The sequence below is a fragment of the Salmo salar genome, chromosome 27 (assembly GCF_965601325.2).
Source record: "Salmo salar chromosome 27, fSalSal1, whole genome shotgun sequence".
Classification (NCBI taxonomy): Eukaryota; Metazoa; Chordata; class Actinopteri; order Salmoniformes; family Salmonidae; genus Salmo; species Salmo salar.
The window spans coordinates 18309847-18327476 of NC_138317.1; the positions used below are offsets into that span (position 1 = coordinate 18309847).

Consider the following 17630-nt stretch of genomic DNA (forward strand, 5'->3'; position numbering starts at 1 on the left):
AATGCCAAATTCAATGTTTTATCAAATAAAATATATATTTTTTAATACCTTAAGGGGTCTTAAAATTCAAACTCAAATAGTTAAGTGATCCTTGGTATGACCAACTGAAAAGAATTCCATATGTTAGTTTAGAAAAATTGAGAGAGTGGGAGAGAGTGAAATGCAGGGAGTAAAGAGGAGGAAAGGGAAGGAAATAGGGACATATGGGTAAAAAGAGAGGGGGAGGGGTAAGCCATAAGGAAAAAATATGATTGTGACTATGAAGCAGCCTAATGTTTCCAGTGTGTAGTGGTCAAGGTTATCACAAGCCCACACAAAACTACAGTGGTGGAATATCTACTTTCTACTTTTGGAATCTGCAGGGCCTCCTACATACTACATGTGATATTGTACATTTAAAGACTATAGAGGACAAGAGAGGGAGGAGACTAGTCACTTCTTCATGTGTATCAGGGTTGCCATGGAGACAAAGTGTGGGCTTCACTTAAAAAATAGTGCCCTCCTTTCCTTTAGTTCCTCACCCTTCTACTATCTCTCTCTTCCACCTTTTCCACTGTCAATTGTTCACAAACCTCAATTTCCCCTTTAGGTAGCTAGTTCTATCAGATGTTCTCTTCTCTTCCTCCCCTTTGGAACGCTAGCCCTATCCTCTCTCGAACCCATTTTGCTATTTCCATTTCTCTCTTCATCCTGCTTGGAATCTTTTGCTCTATCCTTTGCAGATCATCTTTCCCTTCAGCAGTCCCTTAGTCTATTCTTTTCTCAGTTGCCATGGCGATGGGCTGGGGGTGTGTGTGTGAGTGAGAGCGAGTGAAGGAGTGGGCGTTGCGGAAATGACATGCCAGAGCAGAATTTTAGCTTCCTGTGCACTCCTCTATTTCTGGATGTGCAACTTTAACCGTGCACAAAATATGACACACAGTCAAATTGTATATACAGTATTGCATTCTTGTATGAAAATCACCATACCTCCAAGTAGGTGGATAATAATGTGCCGCTTGGCTATCCTCCCAGCACAATGAATGGGCAAATTACAGAAATGGTTCTCTATTATTATTTTTATCATGGAGAATTAACACAGAATTGAAATGTCACATACTTTTCCATAAACATCATTAGGTTTGCTATATTGCCAAATACAATACGCAAGAGTATGTCCGTTTTATTAATGTCAATGTTGTAGTTTTTGTTATGCATCCCTGTCTCCTAGATTTGGGCACACTGCTGTGGTACATATTGACTTATTGGGTAACATTAAAGGTGCACTATTCAGCCTTTTAAAAAAGTATTTATCTGTAGTATTTGAAGAATGCACTTCGTGTACTACTTCCTTACTTTATTATAATACCCCCAAATAAATGGGGCAGGGATGCGAGGTGGTGTTAAATTGTTTGTTTTCATCTACTGAGAAAGACAACTAATTGTGAAAGAGGATTAGCTGTTTGTATCTGCAACTTGCCAGTAAACAAGCAACTTATGATATATAAAATTATATATTATAAGTAAGCCTTGTCCGAGCCAAAACAGCCCACATGGTCAGGAGCCAGTTTCTGTATCATGACGCAGCACATAGATATATATCAGGTCTCTTACTTTTTTGTCAAAAGACACCACTGTCTTTCTATCTCATGGAAGTTTCTGAATTGAGGACAGGTCTATTTTATTTTTAGGACAATCAGTAGATCTGATTGCCAACTCTATTTATAACAAGTAAAAAATGGAAGCTCTGCTGCTACCTCCTGGGGAAAAAAATAAAGTATTATTTTTCTGGCATTATCAATTGTGCTATTGATCCTAGCTGCTGTGCTGTTTTTCTTCTATATAAAGTTAATTTACTAATTCCTTTTATCTCATTCTAAGATGGAAGGTGTGCCTCCCCGTTGTCTTCGCGGCCCCAGACCCCTTCCAATGGCCTGGCTTATGATTCCCCTGGTTGGAACCTACGCCGCTCGATGAGAACCGGGAGTCAGCGCTACATGTTTGACCAGGAGGAGGTAGGATGAATACCTCCATCTTGTTCACCAGAGACAAGCACATGCAGGACATGGCAGACAACCACAGTCCTGCTGATTTTCATTTCTCCCTAGCTCTTAATTGGTCAGTGAATGTATTTGATTGACTAGAGAGTCTACCTGATGGGTTGAGAGTCCACATTGATCACTGATTTATTTACCTACAGGTACAGTATATTCGGAAAGTATTCAGACCCCTTGAATTTTTCCACACTTTATTGTTACAGCCTTATTCTAAAATTGATTAAATAAATGTTTTTCCTCATAAATCTACACACAATACTCCATAATGACAAAGCGAAAACAGGATTTTAGAAACATTTTCAAATTTATAATTTAAAAAAAAAAAAAATACCTTATTTACATAAGTATTCAAATACTTTGCTATGATACTCGAAATTGAGCTCAGGTGCATCCTGTTACCATTGATCATCCTTGAGATGTTTCTAGAACTTGAATGGAGTTCACCTGTGTGGACATGATTTGGAAAGGTACACACCTGTCTAAATAAGGACCCACAGTTGACAGTGCATGTCAGAGCAAAAACCAAGCCATGAGGTCGAAGGAATTGTCTGTAGAGCTCCGAGATAGGATTGTGTCAAGGCACAGATCTGGGAAGAGTACCTAGACGGTCCCCAAGAACAAAGTGGCCTCCATCAATCTTAATTGGACAAAGTTTTGAACCACCAAGACTCTTCCTAGAGCTGGTCGCCCAGCCAAACTGAGCAGTTTTGGGAGAAGGGCCTTGATCAGGGAGGTGACCAAGAACCCGATGGTCACTCTGACAGAGCTCCAGAGTTGCTCTGTGGAGATGGGAGGAACTTTCCTGAAGGACAACCATCTCTGCAGCACTCCACCAATCAGGCCTTTATGGTAGAGTGGCCAGACAGAAGCCACTCCTCAGTAAAAGGGTCATGACAGCCTGCTTGGAGTTTGCCAAAAGGCACCTAATGGACTCTCAGACCATGAGAAACAAGATTCTCTGGTCTGATGAAACCGAGATTGAACTCTTTGTCCTGAATGCCAAGCGTCACATCTGGAGGAAACCTGGCACCATCCCTACTGTGAAGCGTGGTGGTAGCAGCATCATGCTGTGGGGATGTTTTTCAGCAGCAGGGACTGGGAGACTAGTCAGGATCGAGGCAAAGATGAACAGAGTATAATACAGATAGATCCTTGATGAAAACCTGCTCCAGAGCACTCAGAGCACTCAGAGCACACAAAGCACTCAGACCTCAAATGGGTGCAAAGGTTCACCTTCCAACAGGACAACACAGCCAAGACAATGCAGGAGTGGCTTCGGGACAAGTCTCTGAATGTCCTTGAGTGGCCCAGCCAGTGCCCGGACTTGAACCCGATCGAACATCTCTTGAGAGACCTGAAAATAGCTGTGCAGCAACGCTCCCCATGCAATCTGACAGAGCTTGAGAGGATCTGCAGAGAAGAATGGAAGAAACTCCCCAACAACAGGTGTGTCAAGCTTGTAGTGTCATACCCAAGAAGACTCGAGGCTGTAATCGCTGCCAAAGGTGATTCAACAAAGTACTGAGTAAAGAGTCTGAATACTTACGTAAATGTGATAGCAGTTTTTTTTGTAATAAATTTGCTAACATTTGTAAAAACCTGTTTTTGCTTTGTCATTATGGGGTATTGTGTGTAGATTGATGAGGAAAAAAACGATTTAATAAATTTTAGAATAAGGCTGTAACGTAACAAAATGTGGAAAAGGTCAAAGAGTCTGAATACTTTCCGAATGCACTGTATATTGGTATGGTGCACTAGGTTAACACACCTAAACCCTGTTTGGATTGGAGTGTTGTCCCTAACCAATAAAGGTACCCTTTAGATAATTTGAGTATCCAGGCTAGGTCCTACTTTTTTCTGTTACTGAACTTTCAGGGCCAAACCCTATTAAAGGTGATGTGTTTAAACTTTATAACGCTACTAGTGAGTCCGTACACCAGGCTACCTAGGTCTTTATCAGTCTCCGATTGAGAGACAGGGGCGAAAAACTAGGTACCGCAGTGGGCAGCTAATACAGGTTGTATTGAATGTGGTGTCGTACGGGCAGCCCAATTCTGATATTTTTACAGCACTAATTGTCTTTCATCTTTTCACCTATCACATCAGAGCTCATGCAGAGCTGGTCTGATTGATCAAAATACCTTTGAGTGAAAAAAATATCAGATTTGGATGCCTGTGTAAACGCAGCCATAGAGCTGTACATCCACATTCTATCCCTAGCGCAATTATTTATTTTAAATTCTGTATGTTTCTATTAGGTCCAAGTGGGGGTTTTGAATTATTTAGTTAATACGAGTTGTCTCATCAAGTGGGTAAGAGAAGATTTAAGGAATAGCTTGTATAAAGAACAGCAAGAATGTTATTGTATGATACCATTTTGTTGTATTTTTTATTTTCTTTCCCCCACTTGAATACTCCTATTTTACAACCCATATACGGACAGATGCTGGAAATTAGCACAAGCTAATGCATTGATGATGCAATGCAATGTATCAGTGGTTTGTTAGTTCCGAGTAGGAAAGTAGAATTGGGCAGATTTGTGGAATACATCACGGGCCCATCAATAACAGAGCAGCCCAGATGTGAGAGATGAAGTCCCAAAACTAGCCATTGGAGGGAGACATTATTCAACTTTACAATGTGGTATCCCAAAATAATCGTTCCTCTTCTTAATTCATATGGCAGGTACTCTTGCAAAGACACCCCAGTAACGGAGACACTTTTTGTTATTGTAAATTGAACCTGATATGATCGTAATCATACACAGGTGATTCATATGAATTGTTTGAGGGTTAGGGTTTTCAATGAAAATGAGAGGAATTCCTCTACTTATGTAACCTTTTCCTTTAGCGTGTATCTGGATGGGATAGGGGATTACATTAATCTATTGATCTGAGAACATACTGTACAAGCATTTAATATAGTTCATTACTAATTATAGTCATACAAAACATGTATTTTACTCCAATATGTGTTTTACTCGCTGCGAGTACTGGGGTAGTGCACTTAAAAAAGATGTGCAGTACTGTACTTCTGAATAAAGGAAAAAAGCTATTCAATTTACATTCAACTTAGTAGAGCTTAAGTCAATTGGAATGGCAATTTATCATTGCTAGCGTTACCTGAGCTCAATTGTATGTGTTTTCTGCTATTTACTATGGCACAGTATCACAATGCGAATATCATTTCTCTCTCTCTAAACTTCAGCACTTTCTGGTGATGCACTTACCAGTGCTGGCTCATGTCACCTGTCTGGGGAAATACCTGTGGGAGAAGCTATTTCGGACCACACACCCTTGTCCTTTCACTGTCCCTTAGCCAAGGGCTCTTTGCCACAGCTAACAGCAGAACCCACTCAATATAATGTACAGTAGCTCTCCAAGTTCATTGAGGTTGTGCTGAGCCATCTACTTTTCTCTCTGTGGTATGTCAAACAACTATATATAGTCAAATGAACTCAATGAAATATGTGGGATGGAATATTTTAATTCAATGCAATATTTGGGAAAATGTTACAATTTCAACGAATAAGAGGATCAACAAAGCTAGCATTTACAGAGAGCATAGGGGACATAAGAATGGCTCACAAATGAAGTAATATGACACTTAATACAGTATGTGCGGCATGGTTTTGGAGGTCACATTAACCTACAGTATATGATAAATTCATATTTTCAGAGACAAGGTTAACAAGCCTGATTTTGAAGAGATATCAACGATAATGTTGATGTCAGTCTGTGCTGTTTAAGAATTTGAGAGGGGTTACATTTCCCTATCCCCATCCCTCAGCTGTATACCAATGCAAGTGTCAGTTTATTGTTTTATTAAATACCAGAATGTAGCCTTAATGCCAACCTATTCACTTTGTTAACTATTTGTTTCACATAGAGACAAAGTGCTTCTGGGTAAGGCTTTGCGTGTTGTAAAGCAATTTGACCTCTCACCTCTGTTAACCACATTGGGAATGTGTTGTGCTAGCCTTTATTTTAAGTGTGGGTGGAAAATGCCCCTGGTCCTTGAGACGCTCAACCCTCAATGGTCTGGATTTCAGTAGGGGAGGTTTTCAGTTTATTGCTTTATTATGTTAAATACACAAATATCAAGTCATATGAAGCTAACTCAGAAATATTTACACCAGTGAAATTGACATAAATAAATACAAATAAAAAGCATGTAGCTGTGTTACACAACTAACTTTTTCTTATACTGTATATGCTCTGGTTTGATATGATCATTTAGCAAAAATGAAATGATCCTGTGCAATCACTTTTTTCTTACAGGACAACAGCTAAACAAAGTGAGGCTTTAGTGCCCAACACAAGTGATTTATACAGTATGTAGGGGAAGTGCTAGGAGGAGCGATGGTCAGGCGTGGAGTGACCAAGGTACAATCTTAAGAGATGGGTTTTCAGCCGGACCTTGACCTATCTGACCTCCTGTTCTTACCTTAGGTTCACCCTTTACTGATGCATGAACGTCGCTCAGGCTCTCAGCGCAGCGAGCGCACCAAGCTGCTTCGAAGGACAGTCAGTGTGCCGGTGGAGGGGAGAAATCAGCACCCCGAGATAGGTATGTAGAACCCATACCGAAAAGATGTGTACTGGATTGCAAAGTGCAAACTATGTAAGTGCATTGCAGTTCAATAGAACCAATTCAAATACATTGTTTTTTATTGTTCTGGATATCTGCAAGCTCTGGTTTGGTACATGCATCCTTGCATTTCCCAAGCCATTGTATTTGTTGGAGACAAATTAAATACACCGCTATGAAAGCATACTGTTGGTTACCCTTCTTTTTTGCACTCCTTCTCTGTGCCTTTTTATGTGCCTTTTTATGTGTCAGTGAAATCAAATTATATATTAAAACCCTCAGTAGCACACATTCAAGGTCACACCTTGAATACAGTAAATAAGAAGTGCCCACTTGCAGTTTAAGTACTGTAGTCTTCTGTTGTTTAAGTGATGCATTGACGTGATGCGCTATGTCAAACAACACTTTGACCGTATTGGTATTTGTCAGCTTCAAAATATTATAAGTATTTTTCATTGTACTACTATGCTGGAAGCATAGAATAGTTTAATTATTTAAATAGATTTGTATTCAAACTGCACCATGAAACAAGCTAAGGGGGCAGCATTCAGTGATGGTTGTCATGTATACCATACACATGTACAGAGATGAAGACATACATATGCATAACAATCATTTAATTATTTTCATGAACAGAATTAAGTAACTATGATTGTGTCTCTAAGAATATATCTATTGGCTTTGTTGATACATTTGTCATTGAAAATAAGAATTTATTCTTAACTGACTAGCCTAGTTAAATAAAGGTAAAATAAATAAAAAATACTCTTATCTGTACATTAGTTGGTGGGTCATTGCACCAATTCGGTGCCTTCTGAGATGTGTAACTTGGTGAGAAAAAAAAATCATCTAATTGTAACATTCTGTCATAACAGAGCACATGTTCAGGTTCATAAAAAACATGTTTACCATCTCAAAAAGATCACGATAGTAAGTGCCTATTAAGTGCCAAATGAAGTAACAGGGTTGACAATTTCATCTTAAATCAGCTTTAAATTCCCTTGTGACAGGGAAAATAGAAGCTTGTTGTATGCATCAGGGAGGGGCTGTTGAATGCAAGCTTAATTTTTATTTATTGTTAACCTCTCTAGGGTTGTGGGGCGAAATCGCTATTCAACAGCCAGTGAAAAATCAGAGCGCCAGATTTAAAACCACAAAATGTCATAATTCAAAGTTCTCAAACATAGGACTATTTTACACCATTTTATAGATACACTTCTCCTGAATCAAACCACGTTGTCCGATTTCCAAAAGGCTTTACAGCGAAAGCAAAACATTAGATTATGTTAGGAGAGTACATCGACACAATAACCACACAGCCATTTTCTAAGCAACTAGCATGCATCACAAAAACCCAAACCACAGCTAAATGCAGAAGTAACCTTTGATGATCTTCATCAGATGACACTCCTAGGACATCATGTTACACAATACATGCATTTTTTGTTCGATAAAGTTCATATTTATATATAAAAACAGCATTTTACATCAGCGCGTGACGTTCAGAAAATATTTTCCCTCAAATACTGCCGGTGAATCAGCGCCACAATTTACAAAAATACTTGTCATAAACATTGATACAAAATTAAACTGTCATTCAAAGAATTATAGATGAACATCTCCTTTATGCAAACGCTATGAAAGATTTCAAAAAAGCTTCACGAGGAAAGCACTCTTTGCAATAATCTGAGTACTGAGCTCAGAAAAATACACTAGGCTATACAGATAGCCGCCATCTTCGAGTCATCTAAAATCATACATTGCATTAGAAATATTCCCTTACCTTTGATCATCTTCATCAGAAAGCACTTCCAGGTATCCCAGGTCCACAACAAATGTTTTGTTCGATAAAGTCCATCATTTATGTCCAAATAACTCCTTGTTGTTCGTGCGTCCAGTAAGCTACTCCAAGTGTAGAAAGCACACGGACGATGTCGCGACGAAAAGTTAAAAAAAGTTGTATTTACGTTCGTTCAAACATGTCAAACGTTGTAAAACATCAATCTTTAGGGCCTTCAGAACGTGAAGATTCAATAATATTTCAACCGTGTCTTGATAAAGGTTTTGGAACGGGAGGATCCTCCCTCGTGAACGCGCCCCAAGAAGTGATGTCACCCCCTGCCTCAACAACTTCCCCTCCTTGTCATTCGGTCTCTGTTCATCGTAGAAGCTTCAAACAACTTTGTAAAGACTGTCGACATCTAGTGGAAGCCGTAGGAAGTGCACAATTATTACTACGTCACCGTGTATTCAATAGGAAATGACTTGAAGAGAGCCCATGCATCCAGATTTCCACTTCCTGGTAGGATTTCTCTCAGGTTTTTGCTTGCCATATGAGTTCTGTTATACTCACAGACACCATTCAAACGGTTTTAGAAACTTCAGAGTGTTTTCTATTCAAATCTACTAATAATATGCATATCCTAGCTTCTGAGTTTGAGTAGGAGGCAGTTTAACCTCTTGACGGTCGCCTAGGATAGGGGGCGCCACAGCGCATTCTGAAAAAAAATCGTGCCCATTTTAAACGGCCTACTACTCAAACTCAGAAGCTAGGATATGCATATAATTAATACTTGTGGATAGAAAACACCCTAAAGTTTCTAGAACTGTTTGAATGGTGTCTGTGAGTATAACAGAACTCATATGGCAGTCTAAACCCCGAGACAGATCGAAACAGGAAGTGGAATTCTGAATTGCGGACTCAACTCCATCAAGTTGCCTATTAATCACACCGTGAGCTATGGTTCATTGAGCACTTCCTATTGCTTCCACTAGATGTCCCCAGTCTTTACAAAGTGATTTGAGCCTCCTACTGTGAAAACTGACAGAATGACACGCTGTGGAACGTGGTCACACGGAGAGGGCCATCACCATTATGACGCCGGCGCCCCTGGCTACCCTCCCCTTTCGAAACGTTTATAATGACTATGCAATCGTCCCCCTTGAATCTTATTGGAGCTCTGGTTGAAAAAGGCCCTAAAGATTTATGTTATACAACGTTTGACATGTTTGAACGAACCTAAATAAGAAAAAAATGCATTTTGTTGAAAGAGCAGCCCCGCGCACGTCGGAACTTTTGGTGCAGCCTTCAGAACGCGCTAACAACAACAAGCTAATGGAACATAAAGGATGAACTTTTTCGAATGAAAATACATTTGGTGTGGACCTGGGATTCCTGGAAGTGCCTAAGGATGAAGATAATCAAAGGTAAGGGATTATTGACAATAGTATACAAGACTAGATTTCATATGCGATTGTTCCAAGATGGCGCTGACCTGTATTGCTAGCCTATTGTTCTGAGTATCGCATCCCCTTTTTATCGCAAAGTGTGATTACCCAGTAAAGTTATTTTTAAATCTGGCATTACAGGTGCTTTCAAGAGATATTCATCTATAAATCTTAGAATGACAATATTACATTTTAAAAATGTTTTCGAATAGTAATTTAGTAAATTGTAGCGCTGTTTCATCGGATGCATTTGAGGGAAAATAGTTAGTCAACGTTACGCACCGATGTAAAATGCTGTTTTTATATGTAAATATGAACTTTATCGAACAAAAGAATGCATGTATTGTGTAACATGATGTCCTAGGTGTGTCATCTGATGAAGATTGTCAAAGGTTAGTGCTGCATTTAGCTGTTTTTTGGTTATTTGTGATGCATGTGGTTGGTCGGAAAATGGCTATGTGGCTACTTTTACGATATACTCCTCTAACATAATCTAATGTTTTGCTTTTGCTGTAAAGCCTTTTTGAAATCGGACAACGTGGTTCGATTCAGGAGAGGTGTGTCTATAAAAGGATATAATTTGGATTTTTGTTAATTAAATTTAGTTATGCTAATGGCGATATGATTTTTCGCTGGATGTCGAGGCCGCACAGGGGTTAATATGGGCACATATTTTTTCCGAAATTGTCAATACTGCCCCCTAGCCCCAACAGGTTTTAAAACATTTCTAGCCTGTCTATCTATGCTGACTATCTACGGGAAACATGGTTGACATGTTATGCTTGACACATTCAGTTTTCCACCACAAAACACCAGAAAACTGCCAAAAAAGAGTAGAACCAGCTCATCTGCTTTTACGCTATGATTTGCCTATTAGATGTTCAATGTTTCTTTTGAAAAAAAATAATTAAAAAGGAATAGTTCCACCATATTAAAATGAGAGTTCAGTTTACATAACAGGGTTGACCTTAAAATGAGGGACAGACGTAAATTAATCACTAATCACATGAAATAAATAATAATCTTCAGAAATTACTTTGTCAAAGCAATAAAATAACTAGGGCTTTACAATGATGGTGAAAACTTGGAGAAATGTCAGGATTAAGCATGTTAAATCTTCCTGGCAGTCACAGAGGGTGCATGGAGGCACATTTCAAATTGCAAAATGTTTGCACTTTAGCAAATCTGATTTATTGAATTATCCATGGGGTCAATATTAAAAGGGCACTTCATTGAATATAAAGGCTTTTAAAATTCAATATTGCTGCACAATTTCTACTTAAAATATCAAAGGGACACAAAAGGCACTCATTTCATGGAATGTCACCGGTACATTTGTATATTCTGAATTAGAGATATTTGTAAAAAGGTTTTCAGATTTGTCTATAGTGCCCCATGGAATTGGCTGATGGTGGCAATGTGCAATTATGACCATTAACACTTTTTCTAATTCAACAGTACTTTCGAGTGGATTTCACAGTGGGACTGCAATATGTAATTATATAATTACTGATGAAGGGAATAAGTCATTTTCCCACATCAACTTTTAATGCTGGCTACTTTATTAGTGGTTCACAAATTGGTTCACAAATTCTTCACTTTTAATTGTCCTATTATTCTATGTCGATGAAATGTGTACATTTTGCATTATGATGTTGTGACATCATGGTCAGGTTTTGTAAATGCCAATTTAGCAATACATGTATTTATCTGGTTGTAATTTGGTTAAATAATCTGGTTATCTGACCAGATAAGCGAAATAAGAAGTCTTTCCAAAGACGTCTTGATGTTATAAAGAAAAAATACATCTTTGTCTGGTTAAGATCACCAGAATACAAGTTTACAACAATTATGACATCAAATGCCACATTTTGCCAACTTTGTACTGACTACATTTACATTTTAGTCATTTAGCAGATGCTCTTATCCAGAGCAACTTACAATAGTGAATACATACATTTCATTTTCATTTCATGCATTTTTTTTTTTTTTGTACTGGCCCCCCGTGGGAATCAAACCCACAACGCTGGCGTTGCACACACCATGCTCTACCAACTGAGCCACAGGGAAGGCCAATAACTACTAACTGCTAGGTTGATGCTGCAGGTATATAGTGGATGAAACCATAACCACACATTCAGTATCAATTTAAGTGTGGTTATTATTTGAAGTTGTTGCTTCAGGCCTTTGAACATTTGGTCCCCTGATAAACTCAGCAAAAAAGGAAAATCCTCTCACTGTCAACTGCGTTTATTTTCAGAAAACTTAACATGTGTAATATTTGTATGAACGTAACAAGATTCAACAACTGAGAAATAAACTGAACAAGTTCCACAGACATGTGACTAACAGAAATTGAATAATGTGTCCATGAACAAAGGTGGGTCAAAATCAAAAGTAACAGTCATTATCTGGTGTGGCCACCAGCTGCATTAAGTACTGCAGTGCATCTCCTCCTTATTGACTGCACCAGATTTGCCAGTTTTTGCTGTGAGATGTTACCCCACTCTTCCACCAAGGCACCTGCAAGTTCCCGGACATTTCTGGGGGGAATGGCACTAGCCCTCAACCTCCAATCAAACAGGTCACAGACGTGCTCAATGGGATTGAGATCCGGGCTCTTCGCTGGCCATGTCAGAACACTGACATTCCTGTCTTGCAGGAAATCACGCACAGAACGAGCAGTATGACTGGTGGCATTGTCCTGCTGGAGGGACATGTCAGGATGAGCCTGCAGGAAGGGTACCACATGAGGGAGGAGGATGTCTTCCCTGTAATGCATAGAGTTGAGATTGCCTGCAATGACAACAAGCTCAGTCCGATGATGCTGTGACACACTGCCCCAGACCATGACGGACCCTCCACTTCCAAATCGATCCCGCTCCTGAGTACAGGCCTCGGTGTAACGCTCATTCCTTCGATGATAAACGCGAATCCGACCATCATCCCTGGTGAGACAAAACCACGACTCGTTAGTGAAGAGCACTTTTTGCCAGTCCTGTCTGGTCCAGCGCGGTTCGTTTGTACCCATAGGTGACATTTTTGCTGGTGATGTCTGGTGAGGACCTGCCTTACAACAGGCCTACAAGCCCTCAGTCCAGCCTCTCTCAGCCTATTGCGGACAGTCTGAGCACTGATGGAGTGATTTTGCCTTCCTGGTGTAACTCGGGCAGTTGTTATTGCCATCCTGTACCTGTCCCGCAGGTGTGATGTTCGGATGTACCGATCCTGTGCAAGTGTTGTTACACGTGGTCTGCCACTGCGAGAACGATCAGCTGTCCGTCCCGTCTCCCTGTAGCGCGGTCTTGGGCGTATCACAGTACAGACATTGCAATTTATTGCCCGGACCACATTTGCGGTCCTCATGCCTCCTTGCGGCATGCCTAAGGCACATTCACGCAGATGAGCAGGGACCCTGGGCATCTTTCTTTTGGTGTTTTTCAGAGTCAGTAGAAAGGCCTCTTTACTGTCCTGAGTTTTCATAACTGTGACCTTAATTGCCTTCCGTCTGTAAGCTGTTAGTGTCTTAACGACCATTCCACAGGTGCATGTAAATTAATTGTTTATTGTTCATTGAACAAGCATGGGAAACAGTGTTTAAACCCTTTACAATAAAGATCTGTGAAGTTATTTGGATTTTTACAAATTACCTTTGAAAGACAGGTTCCTGAAAAAGGGACATTTATTTTTTTTGCTGAGAATGAAAGACCAAGAGGATAAACAATAAAGACATTGTCTTCACGGCCAGTTTTGCTCATATTTAACAAGGCTGCCAATATTAGTGGAGGGCACTGTAAGGTCCCACAGTTGACAGTGCATGTCAGATTAAAAACCAAGCCATGATGCTGAAGGAATTGTCCGAGACAGGATTGCGTCGAGGCACAGATCTGGGGAAGGGTAACAAAACATTTCTGCAGCACTGAAGGTCCCCAAGACTACAGTGGCCACCATAATTCTTAAAGAAGAAGTTTGAATCACCAAGACTCTTACTAGAGCTGAACACCCAGCCAAACTGAGCAATCGGGGGAGAAGGGCCTTGGTCAGGGAGGTGACCAATAACCTTATGGTCATTCTAACAGAGCTTCAAAGTTCCTCTGTGGAGATAAGAGAACCTTTCAGGCCTTTATGGTCGAGTGGCCAGACTGAAGCTACTCCTCAGTCAAAGCCCGCTTGGAGTTTGCCAAAAGGTACCTAAAGGACTCTCAGACCATGAGAAAAAGATTCTCTGGTCTGATGAAACCATGATTGGACTGGGAGACTAGTCAGGTTTGAGGGAAAGATGAACGGAGCAAAGTACAGAGAGATGATTGAAAACCTGCTCCAGAGCATTCAGGTCCTCAGACTGGGGAGAAGATTCACCTTCCCATAGGACAACAACCCTAAGCACACAGCCAAGACAATGCAGGAGTGGCTTCCGGACAAGTCTCAGAAGGTGCTTGAGTGACCCAGCCAGAGCCCGGACTTAAACTCAAGCGTCGCTCCCCATCTAACCTGAAAGAGCTTGAGAGGATCTGCAGAGTAGAATGGGAGAGACTCCCCAAATCCAGGTGTGCCAAGCTTGTAGCGTCATACCCAAGAACACTCAAGGCTGTAATTGCTGCCAAAGATCTGAATACTAATACTGGTAGCTTCATTAAATATTACCCGCAAAACACCAGTCTCAACGTCAATAGTGAAGAGGCGACTCCAGGATGCTGGCCTTCTAGGCAGAGTTGCAATGAAAAAGACATATCTCAGACTGGCCAATAAAAAGAAAAGATTAAGATGGGCAAAATAACAGACACTGAACAGAGGAACTCTGCCTAGAAGGCCAGCATCCCAGAGTCGCCTCTTCACTGTTGATGTTGAGACTGGTGTTTTGCGGGTACTATTTCAAGCTGCCAGTTGAGGACTTGTGAGGCATCTGTTTCTCAAACTAGACACTCTAATGTACTTGTCCTCTTTCTCAGTTGTGCACCGGGGCCTCCCACTTTCTATTCTGGTTAGAGCCAGTTTGCACTGTTCTGCGAAGGGAGTAGTACACAGCGTTGTACGAGATCTTCAGTTTCTTGGCAATTTCTCGGATGGAATAGCCTTCATTACTCAGAACAAGAATAGACTGACGAGTTTCAGAAGAAAGTTATTTGTTTCTGGCCATTTTGAGCCTGTAATCGAATCCACAAATGCTGATGCTTCAGACACTGAACTAGTCTAAAGAAGGACAGATTTATTGTTTCTTTAATCAGAACAACAGTTTTCAGCTGTGCTAAAATTAATGCAAAAATGTTTTCTAATGATCAATTAGCCTTTTAAAATGATAAACTTGGATTAGCTAACACAACATGCCATTGGAACACAGGAGTGATGGTTGCTGATAATGAGCCTCTGTACGCCTATCTAGATATTCCATTCAAAATGTGCCGTTTCCAGCAACAATTGTCATTTACAACATTAACAATGTCTACACTGTATTTCTGATCAATTTGATGTAATGGACAGAAAATGTGCTTTTCTTTAAAAAACAAGGACATTTCTACCCCAAACTTTGAACGGTAGTGTATACAGTTGAAGTCGGAAGTTTACATACACCTTAGCCAATTACATTTAAACTCAGTTTTTCACAGTTCCTGACATTTAATCCTAGTAAAAATTCCCTGTCTTAGGTCAGTTAGGATCACCACTTCATTTTAAGAATGTGAAATGTCAGAATAATAGTAGAGAAAATGATTTATTTCAGCTTTTATTTCTTTCATCACAATCCCAGTGGGTCAGAAGTTTACATACACTCAATTAGTATTTGGTAGCATTGCCTTTACATTGTTTAACTTGGGTCAAACGTTTCGGGTAGCCTTCCACAAGCTTCCCACAATAAGGGGTGAATTTTGGCCCATTCCGCCTGACAGAGCTGGTGTAACTGAATCAGGTTTGTAGGCCTCCTTGCTCGCAGACGCTTTTTCAGTTCTGCCCACACATTTTCTGTAGGATTGAGGTCAGGGCTTTGTGATGGCCACTCCAATACCTTGACTTTGTTGTCCTTAAGCCATTTTGCCACAACTTTGGAAGTACAGTTGGGGTCATTGTCCATTTGGAAGACCCATTTGCGACCAAGCTTTAACTTCCTGACTGATGTCTTGAGATGTTGCTTCAATATATCCACATAATTTTCCTTCCTCACAATGCCATCTATTTTGTGAAGTGCACCAGTCCCTCCTGCAGGAAAGTACCCCCACAACATGATGCTGACACCCCCGTGCTTCACGGTTGGGATGGTATTCTTCGGCTTGCAAGCCTCCCCCTTTTTCCTCCAAGCATAACGATGGTCATTATGGCCAAACAGTTCTATTTTTGTTTCATCAGACCAGAGGACATTTCTCCAAAAAGTACGATCTTTGTCCCCATGTGCAGTTGCAAACTATAGACTGGCTTTTTTATGGTGGTTTTGGAGCAGTGGCTTCTTCCTTGCTGAGCGGCATTTCAGGTTATGACGATATAGGACTCATTTTACTGTGGATATAGATACTTTTGTACCTGTTTCCTCCAGGATCTTCACAGGGTCCTTTGCTGTTGTTCTGGGATTGATTTGCATATTTTGCTCCAAAGTACGTTTATTTCTAGGAGATGAGCGGTATGACGGCTGCGTGGTCCCATGGTGTTTATACTTGCATGCTATTTGTACAGATGAACGTGGTACCTTCAGGCGTTTGGAAATTGCTCCCAAGGATGAACCAGACTTGTGGATGTCTACATTTCTTTTCTGAGGTCTTGGCTGATTTCTTTTGATGTTCCCATGATGTCAAGCAAAGAGGCACTGAGTTTGAAGGTAGGCCTTGAAATACATCTACAGGTACACCTCCAATTGACTCAAATGATGTCAATCAGAAGCTTCTAAAGCCATGACATTTTCTGGAATTTTCCAAGCTGTTTAAAGACACAGTCAACTTAGTGTATGTAAACTTTTTTTAAATGATATAATAATAATATTATTACAAAAAAACACAAGGAAGGGCTAACATTGAAGTATTAGAACATGAAGGACAAACAATACAGCATCAAGACACTATCAAATATGTATCAGTCTTTCCGCAACAGAGCCATCCTTATGTGTGAGGGTGCGTGTGCATGATAGTGATATAAAATATATGTTATAGTTTCTTTTTTCATGATCACAATCTTGTGAAACCCGAACCCTCCAAGATCCCCCCCCCACAGTTCCCCAATAGCTGTCCCTCAACCATTTGAGACCCTACCCACAGTCCCCCCCCCCCCCCCGGAAGAATTAAAAAAAAATACAATTAATTCCATTCCCCACCCCCAAGAACCCCGAATGAACTAAAGATTAAAAAAAAGGAAAAGAGGAGAAAACAGCAAACAACAATGCAAAAAAAAATATTATATATATATATATATATATATATTTATTAAAACAAAGGACATCATAACAAAACAGAAATCATAACAGCAATGCCAACTGTATATGTTTGTGTACATGCCTGGCACTATTACATGTATGTGTGTGTTCTTGTATGTGTTTATTTGAATGAGAGTGTGTGTATATACATGTCTACAAACACCTGCATGGCATCAGCCTCAGGCAAACCGGCGTTAGTTGTAAAAACACTGCCACTTAGTGTCATTCAAATGTACTTTTTTAATGTTTTATTTTGACTTTTTTTCTCCCTTTATCTTTTGAGCATCATTCTCTCTCTCACACAGCAACTCCACTCTCACTTGTCTCCATTTCCACATACCAACCCTCAGCCCATCCCATCTATCTCTGCTGGTCACCCACTTTGTGTT

The 17630-nt window shown here is 40.2% G+C and overlaps 1 protein-coding gene across 2 annotated transcripts in view; it reads left to right on the forward strand.

Moving 5' to 3' along the window:
• The first annotated feature begins 1863 nt into the window (after positions 1–1863).
• The window catches only part of LOC106588535 (ras/Rap GTPase-activating protein SynGAP), a 75510-nt gene continuing 59743 nt past the window's right edge, over positions 1864–17630 (forward strand). For both annotated transcript variants that reach the window (XM_014177666.3, XM_014177665.3), the window contains exons 1-2: positions 1864–1994; positions 6488–6605. In XM_014177666.3, coding sequence (XP_014033141.2) covers positions 1953–1994; positions 6488–6605 — 160 coding nt within the window. In that variant the 5' untranslated portion in view covers positions 1864–1952. The remainder of the gene's footprint in view (positions 1995–6487; positions 6606–17630) is intronic.